General features: G+C 35.2%; 1 protein-coding gene across 2 annotated transcripts in view; it reads right to left on the bottom strand.

Moving 5' to 3' along the window:
- The window catches only part of Dpyd (dihydropyrimidine dehydrogenase), an 835,953-nt gene that overhangs the window by 643,232 nt on the left and 176,030 nt on the right, over nt 1-16,691 (bottom strand). For both annotated transcript variants that reach the window (XM_031375299.1, XM_031375300.1), the window contains exon 4: nt 9,067-9,154. In XM_031375299.1, the coding sequence (XP_031231159.1) occupies nt 9,067-9,154 (88 nt within the window). The remainder of the gene's footprint in view (nt 1-9,066; nt 9,155-16,691) is intronic.

The raw sequence follows: 16,691 nt of genomic DNA, 5'->3' as shown, positions 1-16,691 counted from the left end.
TGAAAATAATTAAAACAAAATTTTTAAAGACTACTTTTAGCTTTGTCTGTCATCACACAGGTAATGTCATCATGCTGTTTTTTTGTTGTTTCTGTTTTGTTTTGTTTTCAGGCAGAACTGGGCTAAGAGGCTGGAGAAAGGACTCAAGAGCTTCAACAGACACTGCTCTTGTAGAAGACTTGAGTTCACAGTACACACACTGGTAAGTTCACAGCTGCCTTCAGGAAAATGCAATGCTCTCTTCTGATTTCAGTGACTATTACTCCTACATCCATATACCCACACAACGTTATACACATATGAACATAATTTTAAAATGTTATTAACAGATAGGCTTAAGCTTTAAAATGAAAACTCCTGTTTTCCTTAAACTGATTTATTTGAAGATCCCATGTGGCCTGTACCTTGTTATTGATATTTGACCAACACTTTCTTTAAGTAACAGAGTATCTGAAACTTAAATACTCAGCTAATGAATAAATTCTGAAGAAAAGCATGAATTATACTAACCTGAGTCAAAAGTCAAATGTTATCACTGACAATCACAAAAACAATAAGTCAAAAAAACAAAATGGGATAGATTAGGTAAGCACCAGTGAATCAATAGGCAGTGCTCCATTAATCTTCTGAACACAACATAATATGATGAATGATTTAGAAAATTATATTCCACTCTTTCATTTTTAAAATTAGTACAATTATTATTCTATGATATCAGATGCAATGTGTGAAATTTATACATTAAATTAATTAATTGATCTTGAAATATTCTGTTAACAGCTTAATTTTCATTGTTATTATTATATGCAGCCAAGGTATGAATATATTTTATTAATCATTTTGAGTCAGTATTTTATTATAATTTGAATATGATTATTTTGGAACATTCATTTTGGATTTACAAGGGCAGTTGTCTATGTAAAGAAAATATAGAAAATTCTCGAAATAAATGTACTATCAAGAAATTTGTTACAGTTAATTATAAAATATATTCTATGTAGCATTGTAATTAAAACAGTTATTCCCCTATGGTAGAATGATAGGGAAATATACAGATTAAAAGCCAGATATACAGACCCTCAATAAAATTTGGGAAGTTAAAGATATCTAAATAAAAACAGACTTAAGTATGTGCTAAGAGGGACAAGGAATTACAGTGAAGCAAAATATGGGAAAAATTCTGGAACTATATAAGATGATTGGGAAAAGTGGACAATATACACACTGAAATTTAAAAGGATGTTAAAGTCATTACATGGTATTTTGAAACCTCTTTCTTAATTTTACTTTGTTATTTAATTGTAATTTATTATATATTATAAACTATATATATATTCATTGAAAGAAATAAAATAATTTAGATATTTACAAGGACTATTCTTAAAATCTAACTTTTTCAGTGCTATGAATGAAATACCCATCAAAATTCCAACTCAACTCAATTCTTCTTTTCAAAGAGACAGAAAGAGCAATTCCCAACTTCAACTGGAATAATAAAAAAATCCAGGATAGAAAAAACTATTCTCAACAAAAATAGAACTTCTGGGGGATCACAATCCCCGACCTCAAGCAGTACTGCAGAGCAATAGTGATAAAAACCTCATGGTATTGGTACAGTGACAGGCAGGTAGATCAAGGCAGGTGGAATAGAATTGAAGACCCAGAAATAAACACACACACTTATGGTCACTTGATCTTTTGACAAAGAAGGTAAAACCATCTAGTGAAAAAAAGACAGCATTTTCAACAAATGGTGCTGATCTAACTGGCAGTTAGCATTGTAGAAGAATGCAAATTGATCAATTTTTATCTCCTTGTACAAGCCTCAAGTCCAAGTGGATCATAGACTTCCACATAAAACCAAATACCCTGAAACTAATAGAAAATAAAGTGGGGAAAGAGCCTGGAGCACATAGGCACAGGGGAAATTTTTCTGAACAGAACACCAATGGCCTATGCTCTAAGATCAACAACTGACAAATGGAACCCCATAAAATTGCAAAGCTTCTGTAAGTCAAAGGACACTGTCAATAGGACAAGTTGGCAACCTACAGATTGGGAAAAGATCTTTATTAATCCTACAACCAATAAAGTGCTAATATTCAATATATTCAAAAAACTCAAGAAGTTAGACTCCAGAGAGTTAGACTCCCAATTAAAAAGTAGAGCCCAGAGCTAAACAAAGAATTCTCAACTGAGGAATCTCAAATGGCTTAGAAGCACCTAAAGAAATATTCAACATCTTTAGTCATCAGGGAAATGCAAATCAGAACTACCCTGAGATTTCACCTTACACCAGTCAGAATGGCTCAGGTCAAAAACTCAGAAGACAGCATATGCTGGCAATACTGTGGAGAAAGAGGAACCCTTCTCCATGGCTGGTGGGGTTGTAAGCTGGTACAGTCAGTTTGGAAATTAATCTGGTGGTTCCTCAGAAAATTGGAAAAAGCTCTACCTGAAGACTCATCTATACCAGTCCTGGGGATATACCCAGAAGATGCTCCAACATATAACTAGGGCATGTGCTCCACTATGTTTATTGCAACCTTATTTATGATATCCAGAAACTGAAAGCAACCCAGACATCCATCAAAGGAATAATGGATACAGAAAATATGGTACATTTACACATTGAATATTACTCAACTATTAAAAATGATCACTTCATGAAATTTGTAGGCAAATGGATAGAACTAAAAAATACTATCCTGTATGAGGTAACCCAGACCCAAAAGGACATAGATGGTATGTACTCATTGATAAGTAGATATTAGCCCAAAAGCTCAGAGTACCCACAATACAACTCAAAGACAATATAAAGCTTAACAAGAATTAAGGTCAAAGTGTAGATGCTTCAAACCCACTTAGAAGGGAAAACAAAATAATTAAGGGAAGTAGAGGGAGGGAGATAGCTGGGTGGGAGACAGGAGGAGGATAAAGAGGGGTCAGGACCAGGTGTGGGAAGAGACAGGAAAGATGTCATGAGGTCCAGAACAATGAATAGTAATAAGTAGCAGTAAGGAGTGCAGAACTTGGCAAACCACTAGAAAGTTCCCAGATGCCACTGAAGTGACAGGCTGCCAGGACCCTATGGGGAAAGATTAACTAAAATACCCAACAGCAAGGAGATAGAACTGGAAGGGAACACCTCCAGAAGATAGGCATGGTCTCCAGTGGAGGGATGGGGCCATCTGTCCATGTAAATATTTTTAACCCAGAATTGTCCATCTAAAGGAACTGAAGGGACAAAAATGGAACAGAGGTGGAAGAAAAGGTCATCCAGAAACGATCCCAACTTGGGATCCATTCCATGTGCAGACACAAACGCCAACATTATTGTTAATGCCAAGATCTGCTTGCAGACCGGAGCCTGGTGTGGCTGTCCTCTGAGAGGCTCTGCTAACACCTGACTAAGACAACTGCAGATACCCACAGCCAACCTCTGTACTGAGCCCAGTGACCCCAATGGAAGAGTTAGGGGAATGGCTGAAGGAGCTGATTGCAACCCCATAGGAAGAACAGCAGTATCAATTAACTGGATCCCTCAGAGCTCCCAGGGACTAAATAACAAACCAAAAACTCTACATGGGTGGGTCCATGGCTCCTGCTACATATGCAGTAATGGAATACCTTACCTGGCGTCAGTGGGATGGGATGATCTTGGAGTCTTGATGTCCCCACAGAAGGTGGATGATAGAGGAGTGAGGCTGGAATGGGGGGATGGGGAGCACCCTCTTAGAGGCAAAGGAGATGGGGATAAGGTGAAGGGTTTGTGGAGGGGAAACCAGCGGGAAGGGGGATAATATTTGAAATATACACAAATAAAATGATCAACAACAATAAAAAATTCAAAAAATATTTTAGACCAATGACTATTAATTCTGAGATAGGTACATCAAAGATCTGTTAAATGTATGATTTCCTGTTTAGAAACTTTTAAAAATTCTTACTAAAATATCATTTTATATTATAGATATAGATAATTACAACTTAATTCTCGGGTCATGCTTGATTTAAAAAATACTAACAGCAAGAAATGTATTTTGAGGTGCTTCAAGAAAACTAATGGTGAAGCTACTTCTCATCCAAAGCCTTCCCATGGAAACATGAATTACTAACAGTCTTCCTAAAAGTTCTGTCACACGTTCAAATAAAAAGCAGAATAAAAAGTATATCATTAGGCCTTCAGGTACAGGAGCAGAAAGAACAGATGGTATAAACAGACTCTTAGCAGCTCTGGAGAGTGGAATTATAGAGTAGGAAAGTAAATATTTTACCTATAGTTGGTACAGTACAGCTTAAGAAATCGAATAAACATTGGCAGATTATAAATAAGTTTAAAAGAAATCTTAGGAACAATAGATACAACTGTAGCTCAAAATTCAATGGACTATTTTAAGAAAGTAAACTAGTAAAGAAATTGATAGTACAATTTAAAAAAAGAAATGGAGAAAATTAAAATGTAATTCTCCCCCTCCAAAAAAAAGAGTAAGAAAGAATGATTGAGTGAAAGATAAATTTCCATTAATAATAAGAAATGTAATATGTAATAATATCTTAGGGTAAAAACAAATGAAGCAATGAAAAACCATTTCATATTGATTGAGAAATATCTCTACATTAAATAATCCCCAAAAATGATAAGAGAAATTGCTTATTGATTAATCATGATAAAGGTATTTTACAAGTACCATTGATAAAGAGCACTTTAAAATACAGCCTTTCCTGGACACTATCTTGAAAAAGAACATTAATATGACATTGACTCAACCTTCCAAACATATTAGTATCACAGAAGATCCAGTAATATCATATGTTATAAAATGAAGAAGAAAATTTCCACCCTGAATTCAATGAATAATGTATTTCTTTTTATATTAATGAATAATAAAAATAGTTAAAGAGTAAAATCTGTAAAAACACAAACCTACTAAATAATTTTAAAGGATGTCAAGAGACAAACAGATTCCACATGAAAATTCCAAGATAAAAATACAAATATAAATAGACGAAATGAGAATAAAATTAACACAATATTAATTGAAGATGGTATTTTTAAAATATATCAGCTGTTTAAAAATATAGTTAACACTCACAGATTACAGTCCTTTAATAGAGAAAATAGTTTATATGAATTAAAGTACTTTATTCTGTACCAAAAGAGCCACTAAAGTGAATGCCTTGATGACAGGCATCCATGAGTTACAGATGCCCACTATCTGGCCAGTCACCTACTGTAGTACCTGGCACAAGAGTTTACAGCTACTGACATAAGTCATATGGGCATATTCAGAATTGTAGCAATGGATTTTGAGAGTCATCATAGATAAAGTTTTTATTTGTTTTGTTATATATATATATATGTATATATATATAACATATAACATAATTTTGTTATATATTACATAATTTTTATATATAATATATTGTATATTATATACATTTTGTTATATTATAATATTTGCTATATATGTATATGTGTGTGTATTTGTGTATATGTACATTGCTCTCTTGAAACTGTCTTTCATTGACCAGCTGATTATGTTTCTTTCAATGTCCAGCAAACAAAATATTTATATATTTAAAAATTATTGAGTGATAAATTGTGGATTTCTGGGCATTTTGGGTATACACAGTTAGTTTTATATAAAAATGGGAGAACTCCCAATAGCTGACCATGTTTTCAGACATTACTTTCTAGGCACCAAGGAGCAGCTGACAATTTTTGATTAAAGAAGTAATGCAACTCCAGCGATAGTTTGTGTTAATTATTCCAGAAAAAAAATATCAGCATGTCGTTTGTGAGACTATGAATCACTTTGCAGTTGAAAATGAAAGGCAAACACAGAAGATGATGCCCTCCCCTGACTCAGGTCTGTGGTTGTACATGACACACATGTCAAACATATGCAAGCACATACCAAGAGAACTTTTTCCAGAAACAGAAGTATTATTTTTATTAGTAATTGTCAGTAAATTCTCTGTGTACCTGAGTTCTATGCAAGTTGCCTTCACAACTCTAATATACCATTAGTTCTTTCTACTTGGAAAATGGGACTTACTGTGTGTGTGTGTGTGTGTGTGTGTGTGTGTGTGTGTGTGTGTGTGAGCATGTTTATGTATGTGCAAAAGGGTGTGTGCATGTCATAGCTAGCTTGTTGAAGGACAAAGGACAATCTTGGCGGTGAGTCTTGACCTTCTACTTTATTTGCTACAGGGACTCTTTTTTTTATCTGGCTCTGAATAAACCAGACTAACTGTCCAAGAGCTCCAAGGGATTCTCCAACTCTGTTTTCACTCCATCTCACAGCAGGAAAACTAGAAATGCAGATGGACTTTATTTCATCAGGTTTTCTGTGTGATTCTGGATCCAAACTCAGGTCTTTATGCTTGGACAAGAGCATTACTCACTGAGCTGTTTCTCACGCACAAAAATTGAGTTTTGCCTTATACTGAATCATCCTGGGAATCTTTTATCTCATGTGCATCATTAAATTTGTCAGTAATTATAGCTACATATGTCTACAAAAATTTGCAAAGGAGGAGAGATAAATTAATATTTTATCATTTAAAACAATAGTTTCAAAGAGAACAAATTACTTCTATTCAAAATACAGGATCTTGAAATGAATACTTTAGTAGACCTTTTCCCCATTGTGTTTATAGATTGGTTTCCTGCACTCTTAGAGAAAGTAGAGTTTCTCAAAAGGAAACCTATCCAGAAAACAGCCCAGTGTTCACAGATTGAAGACTGTGAAATGTGTACTTCCAATTGAGAGAGACAATTGCCAACAAAGGCCTGTGCTAGAGAAACAGAGAAGCTGGCTGTGGAGGGACAATAGAACCAAGTGTAGCTTTCAAAACCAGAGTTGTAATCCAGTTTGTAAGAAAATAAAGAATGGAGGCATTGGTATAAACTCCAGTGAATCACACAAGGCCTAACACAATAAAACATCCACAACATCTTTTTTCCAAAGAGACACAAGGCTCACTGAGTTAGGGTGTTCAATTACCCTCTTGCCCTGAGATGAACCCGGCCCCCCTTGTGTTGAAGTCTACTGGCAGAGCTGGTGGGATAGTCTACATTGTACCCAGTCAATACATCTCTAAACATTTCAAGATTCAAGGAAAATAAATTTTTGAGCTTTCATAATTGTTACAAGTGATTCCTCAGGGATACACCAAAACTAAAAGTTATTTAATAGATTGATGAAGGGTAAATCTTGAAAATTTGAATGAATATGTAAATATGTTTGAATAAACACCAGCCTTCTGATAAATTAAGAAAATGACAAGAGGTTTGGGTTTCTTGTTGTAATTGTTGGTGTTGTTATTTAATATTTACTTGTATTTTGTGTCATAAGTGTTTTTTGTTTGTTTGTATCTGTACCTCATATACACCTGGAACCTGCCCAGTTCAGAAAAGTATGACAGATAACCTGGAATTGGAATTATACATGGTTGTGAGCTACAATTTCGGTCCAGGGAAATTAGCCCTGATCCTCTACAAATGCAATAGTAATACTCTTAACCACTGAGTCTCTGTTCAGCCACAAATGGAAAGACCTTTAACAACAACAAAAGAAATGGCTCACATAGCTCTAAGATGGATATAATCCCTTTGAAGAATGCCATTATTCTATTTGTTCCTGTGAATCTCTGTAGATCTTGAGTGAGAAGAAGGAGTATCCCTTAGGCTACCTTAGACACTACTAGTGTGGGGCAGAACAGAGACAATTTAGTTAGCATGTTTTTTCCACACTGGCGACCATCAACCAATTCCCTTATTTCTGATAGGAGTTCCATTAATTCTCCTATAGTTTTAAAGAATATTTTCAAACTCTCTACATTTTGGTAAGATCCTCCTTTTAAAATGATGATGATTTAATGTACATTCCATAGGATATTATTTAATAAGTAAAACGAAGTTCTCACACTGATTAATATTTTGGATAATGTAATATTTAAAAGTAGATCCCTATTCCAGAATTATTTTGAAAATGTAATACAGATTTTCCAATCACTAAGGGGCTAAGACCCAGTCATGGAGTATATTATTCATGATTTTTACAGCATAGTCACAACCCATTTGTCTGTTTCCACTTCCTTTTTTCATCAGGTAGTGTCTAAATAACTAAGGCTAAATAACATTTCCCCAAGGATGCATGTTCACCACTCTTTATTTTACACATGTTGCATGCACAATTCTCCAGGGTTACATGGAATGCAGCATCAACCAAACAAACTACAATGAAGTATTTTAAAATTATGTTTCTGGTTATCTTTTATTATATACTATTAAGATGATGATGAAGATGATGCTGATAATAATGAGGATGACATGGTACAGCAAGAGAATCTTCATGTTCAGCAATGACATTAATTAACACTAGTTATTTAATTAACAACAGTAATTGATATTAGTAATAATAATGAAATCACTTCTACAAGGCTTGATAGATAAAACAAAGAGGGACAGCAATTTCATATCAATAACCCAAGACATACACAAATAAAATATTCACTTTGCAACAACTGGAAAAGAGATCCTACAGTTCTAATCTAAAATTTCAACATTTCCAATCTTACTAAATATGACTACAAAGGCTAATATCATGTGCCTACAACCTGCTGATTAACTCTAAACATTTGTAGTATTTTTATCTATTCTTTGGAAATTTTATCGATGCATACGTGTTTGATCACATTCCCTTTCTATTCTTTTCAATTCCTTCATTCCTTTTATAACTAACACATCCCACTGCCAACTTCATGCCTTTTTCAAAAAAATTTAACCCTTCAAGTCTAATTTGTCCTGTCTATATTTTCACAGGTATATATCTATCTACCAGAACATAGTTGACCTTAAAGTAGGCAATGCCTTAAAGAATACTGACTCTCCTTCCCAACAGAAACAATCAACTTCTCGGCGAAGGGTGGCAACTTGAGATCTTCCCTCATGATGAAGTGTTGACTGGCTTTATCTTGTGTGAGTCTTAAACAAGAAACTACATCTGCTGTGAGTTCATGAGTGCAATAGTTCACGCCCATGAACTCCAAGCTCACCTTGTTGGCAATGCTTGTGATGAATGACTTAATGTCAAGAGATGTGGGACAGCTCTTCTGGCAGGGAGCATCTGCACATTTCAAGCATCTAGGGAAGAGGATGACTGTGTTAACATAGTCATAAAGAAAATGACATCAACTTTCATTTGTTATTTTACACCAAGGTAGAGTTAACATAATAAACACAAATAAAATTTAAACTTTTAAGCCTGCACGTTTAAAGTGACTCAGTAAATACTTAGTTTCTGTCTTCTAAAGTTTTTATACCTCTTGAAATATGTGGAATAGTGGCCTTCTAATATTCAACATCCTTTCCTCTCAGGGCTGTTCCATCCTTTATTCGCTTATGGAATCTTACACCATTTGATATCCAAGTATACTGTTCCATATACATAATATTTTAAGACAAAGCTTATATGTCATAGTGACCATAATTTTTGTGCAAATGTAAAGGAGACCTTATATCTTAACCATTATGGTTCTCTTATTTTCTCTTCTTCTTTATGAATTTCCTGGTGTTCTGGATTTCCCTTCCTCCCTCTTTCTTCTCCTACTCTATTTCTCCAGTGACTTTCAGTGTATAGTCCACTCACAGAACAAGTGAGCTCTGTAGCAACTGTTTCAAAAAGTAGCCCAGATGCACTGCATGCCCTTCAAGAATAAAACATTTATTTTCTCCAGCTACCTTCCTGTTAAGGGAAAAGAATAAGGTCAAGGGCTCCCTTGCTAGTGGAAGGAGTTGGGTAATTAGAGGTGAGTGGGTGACTTAGAGATGCCAACTCCTTATTCTAGCATAGGGCACTGCTCTACAGCAACCTATTGTCTATCCAAATGCACTTCCTTCTCTTCTCAATTTTAACTAAGAATATTCTTCATGGGGAAAAAAGTACAAACATTCCTGGAGGTTAGTTTATCTAAGTACCATTTGGGAAGCTATTAGGAGCTTCTGGCATGTACAAGTTACTGGTCTCTGAAATGATATTAATGACCACATTGTGATACTAATAATGTCACAATCCTATTGCGGAAGAGATATTGATGCAAATACTGCACCATTCTTCATTTGTACATGTGTATGTGTGTGTGTGTGTATGTATGTTTTGCATGTGTTCATTTACTCACTCATTTAATAAACATTCCCTGACTCCTCAAGGGATATATTGAGGTTATTGACCATGTATTAATATGTTAAAAGTTTGGTCTTCAAATAGATAGTGCTGGAAGGTAATATAAAAACTTCAACAAGAAGATTCTACTGGGAAGATAAGTCATTATGGTGCTGTTATCGGAAAGAATTGATGAGGTCATGTCCATTCTTGTAGGGGGTTCCATATAAAAGAAAAATCCTGGCTCCTTCCTTGCTTCTCTTTGAATTTCTTTATTGATATATGGTATCTCTCACATGTAACAACCCTCATACGGCTCACACAATTACCTGCTTCATGTGATTTGGGTTTTAACTTCCAAAATGGTGAATAAAGACACTAAAATGGTGTCTTTATTTCACATATAATGTGGTTTCAGTTCTCTTTTATTACGGTTACATAAATGAACAGAAAACAAGAACATAACAAGGGGGTCCTAACATACAGCTAAAAGAAACTGCAGACATGTAAAGAGCACTGTAGATTTCAACAGGATAAATTGAAGATATAGCAAAATACAACCTAATAAGAGAGTGTATGAGTGGTTAGTAATACCTGAGTTGTATTCAGAAAAGATTTGTCGAGTCAAATGATACTGAATGAGGACCTAAAGGATGGATGGATGACAATGAAGAAAATGTGTGTGATTGTAAGCATAGGAAAAGAAAAAAATGACTTCAGAGTAGAAATGGTACATGGCAAGGTTTAAAGAGGAAAGACTATGTCAGGAAGATAACATAATGGGATTCAGTGTAATCTAAAGTAAGAGAGGGTGAAAAGAGACATTATGCTGGAGGCGCAACTTCAGAAAGTATACTACTGTCACATGTGTAAGAAGACCAGAATTCTGTAAGACTTTGTCTAAAAATGAATCCAGCATAATTCATTGACATAGGAACAAAAACCCTCATTCTTATCCACTTCCAAGTGTAAAGACCTGAATTCATTTCTTTCAAAGAAACAATAGCTGTCTCCCTGCCATTCCTATGTATGGCCATCCTCTTCATTGTCTGAAGCAATTTCTCAGAACCTAATTAATATCTTGTTTTTAAATCTGGTCTCTTTTCTATGGCTTATGCCCTTAGCCTTCTCTCTAAATTAAAATTTTCAAAATGAGTACTGAAGGCTTTTCATAATCAATTGTCCTCTGTGAAATGTACTCGTTAAACCTCTCTCCTGTCATTGCTCTGAATGCCATTGTTAGACTCACATCTGCCATTGTGTTGGATTCTTAGCTTCTCATACTTATGCATTCAGAAGGCTTTAGGTTTCTTCCCATAAATCACCTTCTCTGAGAACAACAACAACAGAAACAGTAACAAAAAAATAATTCCTTAACAGTACATCCTACAATATACATCACAGAATGATGAAACAGAAAAATAAGATTTGCCCAGTGTGGTCCTTGAACCTGATGCAAGTACAGTATGAGAAATGCTGTGTAGGTAAATAGGGTGGTCACTAATAGTGTTGTGAAAGACTTTCTACCAAGTAGCAACACAACCTAAGTCAAAATACTAGCAAAATAATAAAGTCATACTTTCTCACCTAATATATTAACAGTTTAAAAATTCTTGTCATTTCATAACTAATTAAGATATATATTCATGTGTATGCTAAACACAAACAACACACACACACACATACATTAAGAAAAAGGAAGAAAGGAAGAGAGGAAGGCAGGTAGGCAGGCAGGCAAGTAAGCAGGTAGGAGGAAGGAAGGAAGGAAGGAAAGAAGGGAGAGAGGGAAGGAGGGAGGGAGGGAGGGAGGGAGGGAACAAGACAGCCAAAGAGACAACACCATAAAGATTTTAGTTATCTCTAGTCAACTTTTCTGCATTTCTTCTTTTAAGAACCCAAGTCAACTTATAATGTACAACTAAAAATGATCTCATAATACTGGCAGATATGAGTAAACTGAATTAAGATGCAGCATGTCTCCTTGTCCTTCCTGAGAAATCTTAAATTCAACGTAAACAGATTCACTTAACAGCACTGACAATGTAAGGATTTTCGTTGTGGTTATTAAGCCTCTTTACCAAATAATTTTCCCTTTATTATTGAGCTAGTTCACAAATAACAGCTGTTGGAAATGTCAGATGTTAATGAGGCAGGGCAATGCAAACCAGAATTGTAGCATTCTTTTTCTTCTTCTGGTGCCATGAATATGCCAGAATGGGCAGACTCTGATAATAATACCATCTTGCAATTCTCTAAGCGCTCTGCAGACTAAAGTGCATCAGGTTGCCATTAATCCCACTTATCACTCTGACAGCTCAGTAATTACACCACTGCTATAGCCAGGTAGTCCTAATAAAATATCAACCACTGTACTGGAATGCATACTGGTGAGATGTTTTATTAAACTTGGGGAGGGGGTTCATCAAGTGACATTATTGTTGACCTATTTTTCTATCTCACAATAAATTATCCTTTGACAATGCCACAATAGATATTACAGAGTATATTTACTGTACCAAATCGGAAAGGTTCTGAATTGTAATGATGTAGGCAAATGATGTAAATAAAATAGCAGAAATGCATGTCCAGATGTTATTTCCTAAATTGCATTAAATGATTGATGCCAGGAAAGAAATCAAAGACACAGTACTTAAGGGGGTATGTCAACAATTATGGTAAACCACAGTGCTCAGTAAATTGTTCCTCAGAAGTAACATTTCAATTACATTTGTTTGTATCTTCAGCATTTAAGAACCCTTTTTCTTTCACAGTTACTGTGTTATAATAAGGTTTATTTTTAAATTCACTGTAAGGGGCAAAAGTTAGTTGAGATAATTATGTAATATTTTTAATCTGCAGATAATTAACTCATACTAAACTTGTATACTAGATTATCTTTAAAAGTAAGGAAACATTATATATTTTACTACTGACAAAGTTTCTTTTTTTTTTTTCTTTTGGTTTTTCAAGACAGGGTTTCTCTGTATAGCCCTGGCTGTCCTGGAACTCACTCTGTAGACCAGGCTGGCCTTGAACTCAGAAATCTACCTGCCTCTGGCTCCTAAGTGCTGGGATTAAAGGTGTGCGCCACCACTGCCCAACTCAAAGTTTTTATTTTCATATTTAGCACACAGCATAACAATGGATTTCAGTAAAAACAATTTATGTGGAATGCCTAATAAATGTTAATCTCTTGTGATTAAGTGGATTTCTGAAAGGCACATGGAAACTTTCACTCTGTTACTTAAGGGACAAAGTAGTCTAGAAATATTTATTTGTGATTTTTCTGCAGGGAAAACAAACATGAGGAGTAAGGGTCATTCTACTTCAGAATAAATTAGGAAGTATCATTTTATTCTTCAAATATTTTAGGAGGAAAGATGCTTCTCTCTAGGAATAAGCCCTTACAACAGCTAGAACTTTAAACTACGCTTCTTAAAGAATGGTCTACTTGAAAAGCTACAGGACAGTTTCTCAGGAAATACACACTTACCTACGTGCACACAAATATACACACACATCTACTGAAAAATTCTGAACACTGCCTTATTTTTGCTAAGCTTCAATTTAATGAGGCTATCAATGTTTTATGTGTAATCTACATTAAGCCACACTAATATAATATAATTGGTCAAATTAGTATTCATATAAACATTCTATTTTTCTAACATTGATAATGTATTTTTAGGTCTTTGATGTTAGTTCATCATTTGGAAGAAATATTAATGAAGACAAAGTAGATAGTATGTGTCTTACGTTCCCTTCTCTATGAGCTCTAAACAGACATATATGCTAGTGTTATTATACGCAAGTAAATGACTAATGATGGAATATTTCTACTTTAAAAATACTATCCAAATGGGACAAGACAATATGTATGTGTTATTGTATATATATACACACAAATTGTATATGTATAAATACACACACACACACACATATATACATACATACATATACACACAGACACACACAGATGAGGGTGTGTCTTTCTGACAAAGGTATATCTAGCACTGAGACTGAATGTTTCTAACACTCTTTTTGGCTGAGTTTCTATATTCATGGTACCCAGTTAAAAAGCTATGGCAACATCATAAAAAATAACTATTATTTTGTAAATTTCCTTTCTTTTCAGTGAAAACATATTCTTCTCTCATACACCTGAAGCACAGTTTTCTCTCCTTTCCACTTCTTTCTCCTCCAGATCCTCTCAAAGAGATGACAGCTAAACAAGACAAAACAAAATGCATTCGAGCACACAAGAGCTCTCCTACTGAGACTGGATTTAGTATTATGCATCACTGTCTTTATACTTCACCTTTCATTCCCATGATTTTGGTTTTTTACAACTATTTATGTATAAAAGTTACTGTCAAACATAACTTTTAATTTTAAACATTCAATAATAACATCAAACATATTTTTAACTATTTGCATATTAGGAACCTCTTTCAAATAAAAGTTCTTGTGAGCAATTCAAAAGAGGAAAATTTAGAGGAGTTTATAAATCATACAAAACTGAGGCTCAAACTATTTAGTGAATTATAATAACAATCAGCCTTATAATAAACCATAATTTATTATTTTCCTTCCCATTTTTTAATACATAAGAAAACTGTAAATTTTCTCAGGACTAATGGCTTAAAATAAATTAATGTGGAAAAAAATAAATTATTCTAAAGGCCCTTAGAAATTCCCTAAGAAAACTTATTACTCTAGAAGCATTCAAAATTATATACATACATAAAATACTTTAAATGGAGACATCAAATAATAGGGAATACAAAATCACAATAAAAACATTAGATGCTATCAAATAACCACCACCACCACCCTCGCATAACTTATTGAGTTGTTGGCCCATGAGGTCACACAGACAACCCAGAAACCTATAGTGTGTTGCAAATCTATAGTCCTGTACAACTTGATCATAAAACATTACTGAAGAAGACATGGCATAGGTATGGCATAGAATATTGAGAAATCTAGCAATCAGACAATTTAAAGCCCACTCTTACTGGCTAGTATTCAAAATACCAGAAGTTGTACAAACTACTGGAAAATAAAATAATCACTAAGCTCACCATTCTCAAACCCTTTCAACTACAATAACAACCTGCTTGGAAGAAATGGCCATTGGGGCCTTCATGGCACAAATATTAGAGGAGGAACAAGCTACTGTTTGGGTGAGAGATTTAAAGATCACTCCATGAGATGGAATCTACATTTCATCTTGTAAATAAGGCAAAAAAAAAATCCATTGATTAGATAGTTCAGTTAAAGAATGCTACTACTATTATTTTGCTGAATGAACATGGCAATAACACATCTCCTAATGGCCTCTGGCTTCATCCATAAATCAGTGCATTGTTCAAGAAGCTGCTTCTTGCAGTAGATGTCTATGAATACAGAGATGTGCAGCGTGAAAGGAGCTGGGAATGATAGGCTTAGAAGGTATGCCTTTATACCTTGTTACTATCCACAATGCTCAGTGATATGAATGGAAAAGTTGAAGATTTTAAGAGCCAAAGGTAGTGGAAGAGTTTTAAGGAAATACAGTTTCCCATATAAAACAGGATAGATGTACATATGAACTCACTGATTCTATGATAAGAACTGCACAAGTTCAAGCCAGAAAACGTCCTAGCAGAGAAGGCACAAAGCCCTACCCCAAGCCAAGAGGCCATTCACACACACACACACACACACACACACACACACATGCATTCACGCACATGGACACGCGCGCGCACACACACAAAGCTGCTACAAAAAGGAACATTGTTCCCCCCAGTAGAGTAACATGGGCTATTTCAATTAAACTCCAGGGTAGACACCATTCTCAGGTTAGTTAGCAAACAAAGCCCAGACTCTCTCTGTTTTTAATGAGCTTTCCCACTTTTCTTTGTTGTTTTTTTTAATTACATACTTTATTTACATTTCAAATGTTCTCTCTTTCCTTGATTCCCCTCCAAAAACCCTCCTATCCCATCCTCCTCCCACTGCTCATCAATGCACCCACTCCCACTTACTTGTCCTGGCATTCCCCTACAGTGAGGCATCAAGACTTCACAGGACCAAGGCCACTCCTCTCAATGATGTCCCACAAGGCCATGCTCTGTTACTTCTGCAGCTGGAGCTATGGATCCCTCCATGTGTACTCTTTGGTTGGTGGTTTAGTCCCTGAGAACTCTGGGAGTACTAGTTGGTTCATATTGTTGATGCTCCTCCTAGGGGGCTTCAAACCCCTTCAGTTCCTTAGGTCCTTTCTCTAGCTCCTCCATTGGGGACCCTATGCTCAATCCAATGGATGGCTGTGAGCATCCACTTCTGTATTTGTCAGGCAGGCTCCTGTCAGCAAGCACTTGTTGGCATCCACAATAGTGTCTGGGTTTGGTAACTGTATATGGGATGGATTACTAGGTGGGACAGTCTCTGGATGGCCTCTCCTTCAGTTTCTGCTCCATACTTTCTCTCTGAATCTCCTCCCATGGGTATTTTGATCCCCCTTCTAAGGAG

The sequence above is a fragment of the Mastomys coucha genome, unplaced genomic scaffold (genome assembly GCF_008632895.1).
Source record: "Mastomys coucha isolate ucsf_1 unplaced genomic scaffold, UCSF_Mcou_1 pScaffold16, whole genome shotgun sequence".
Classification (NCBI taxonomy): domain Eukaryota; kingdom Metazoa; phylum Chordata; class Mammalia; order Rodentia; family Muridae; genus Mastomys; species Mastomys coucha.
This window is presented reverse-complemented; position numbering and strand designations above follow the sequence as displayed.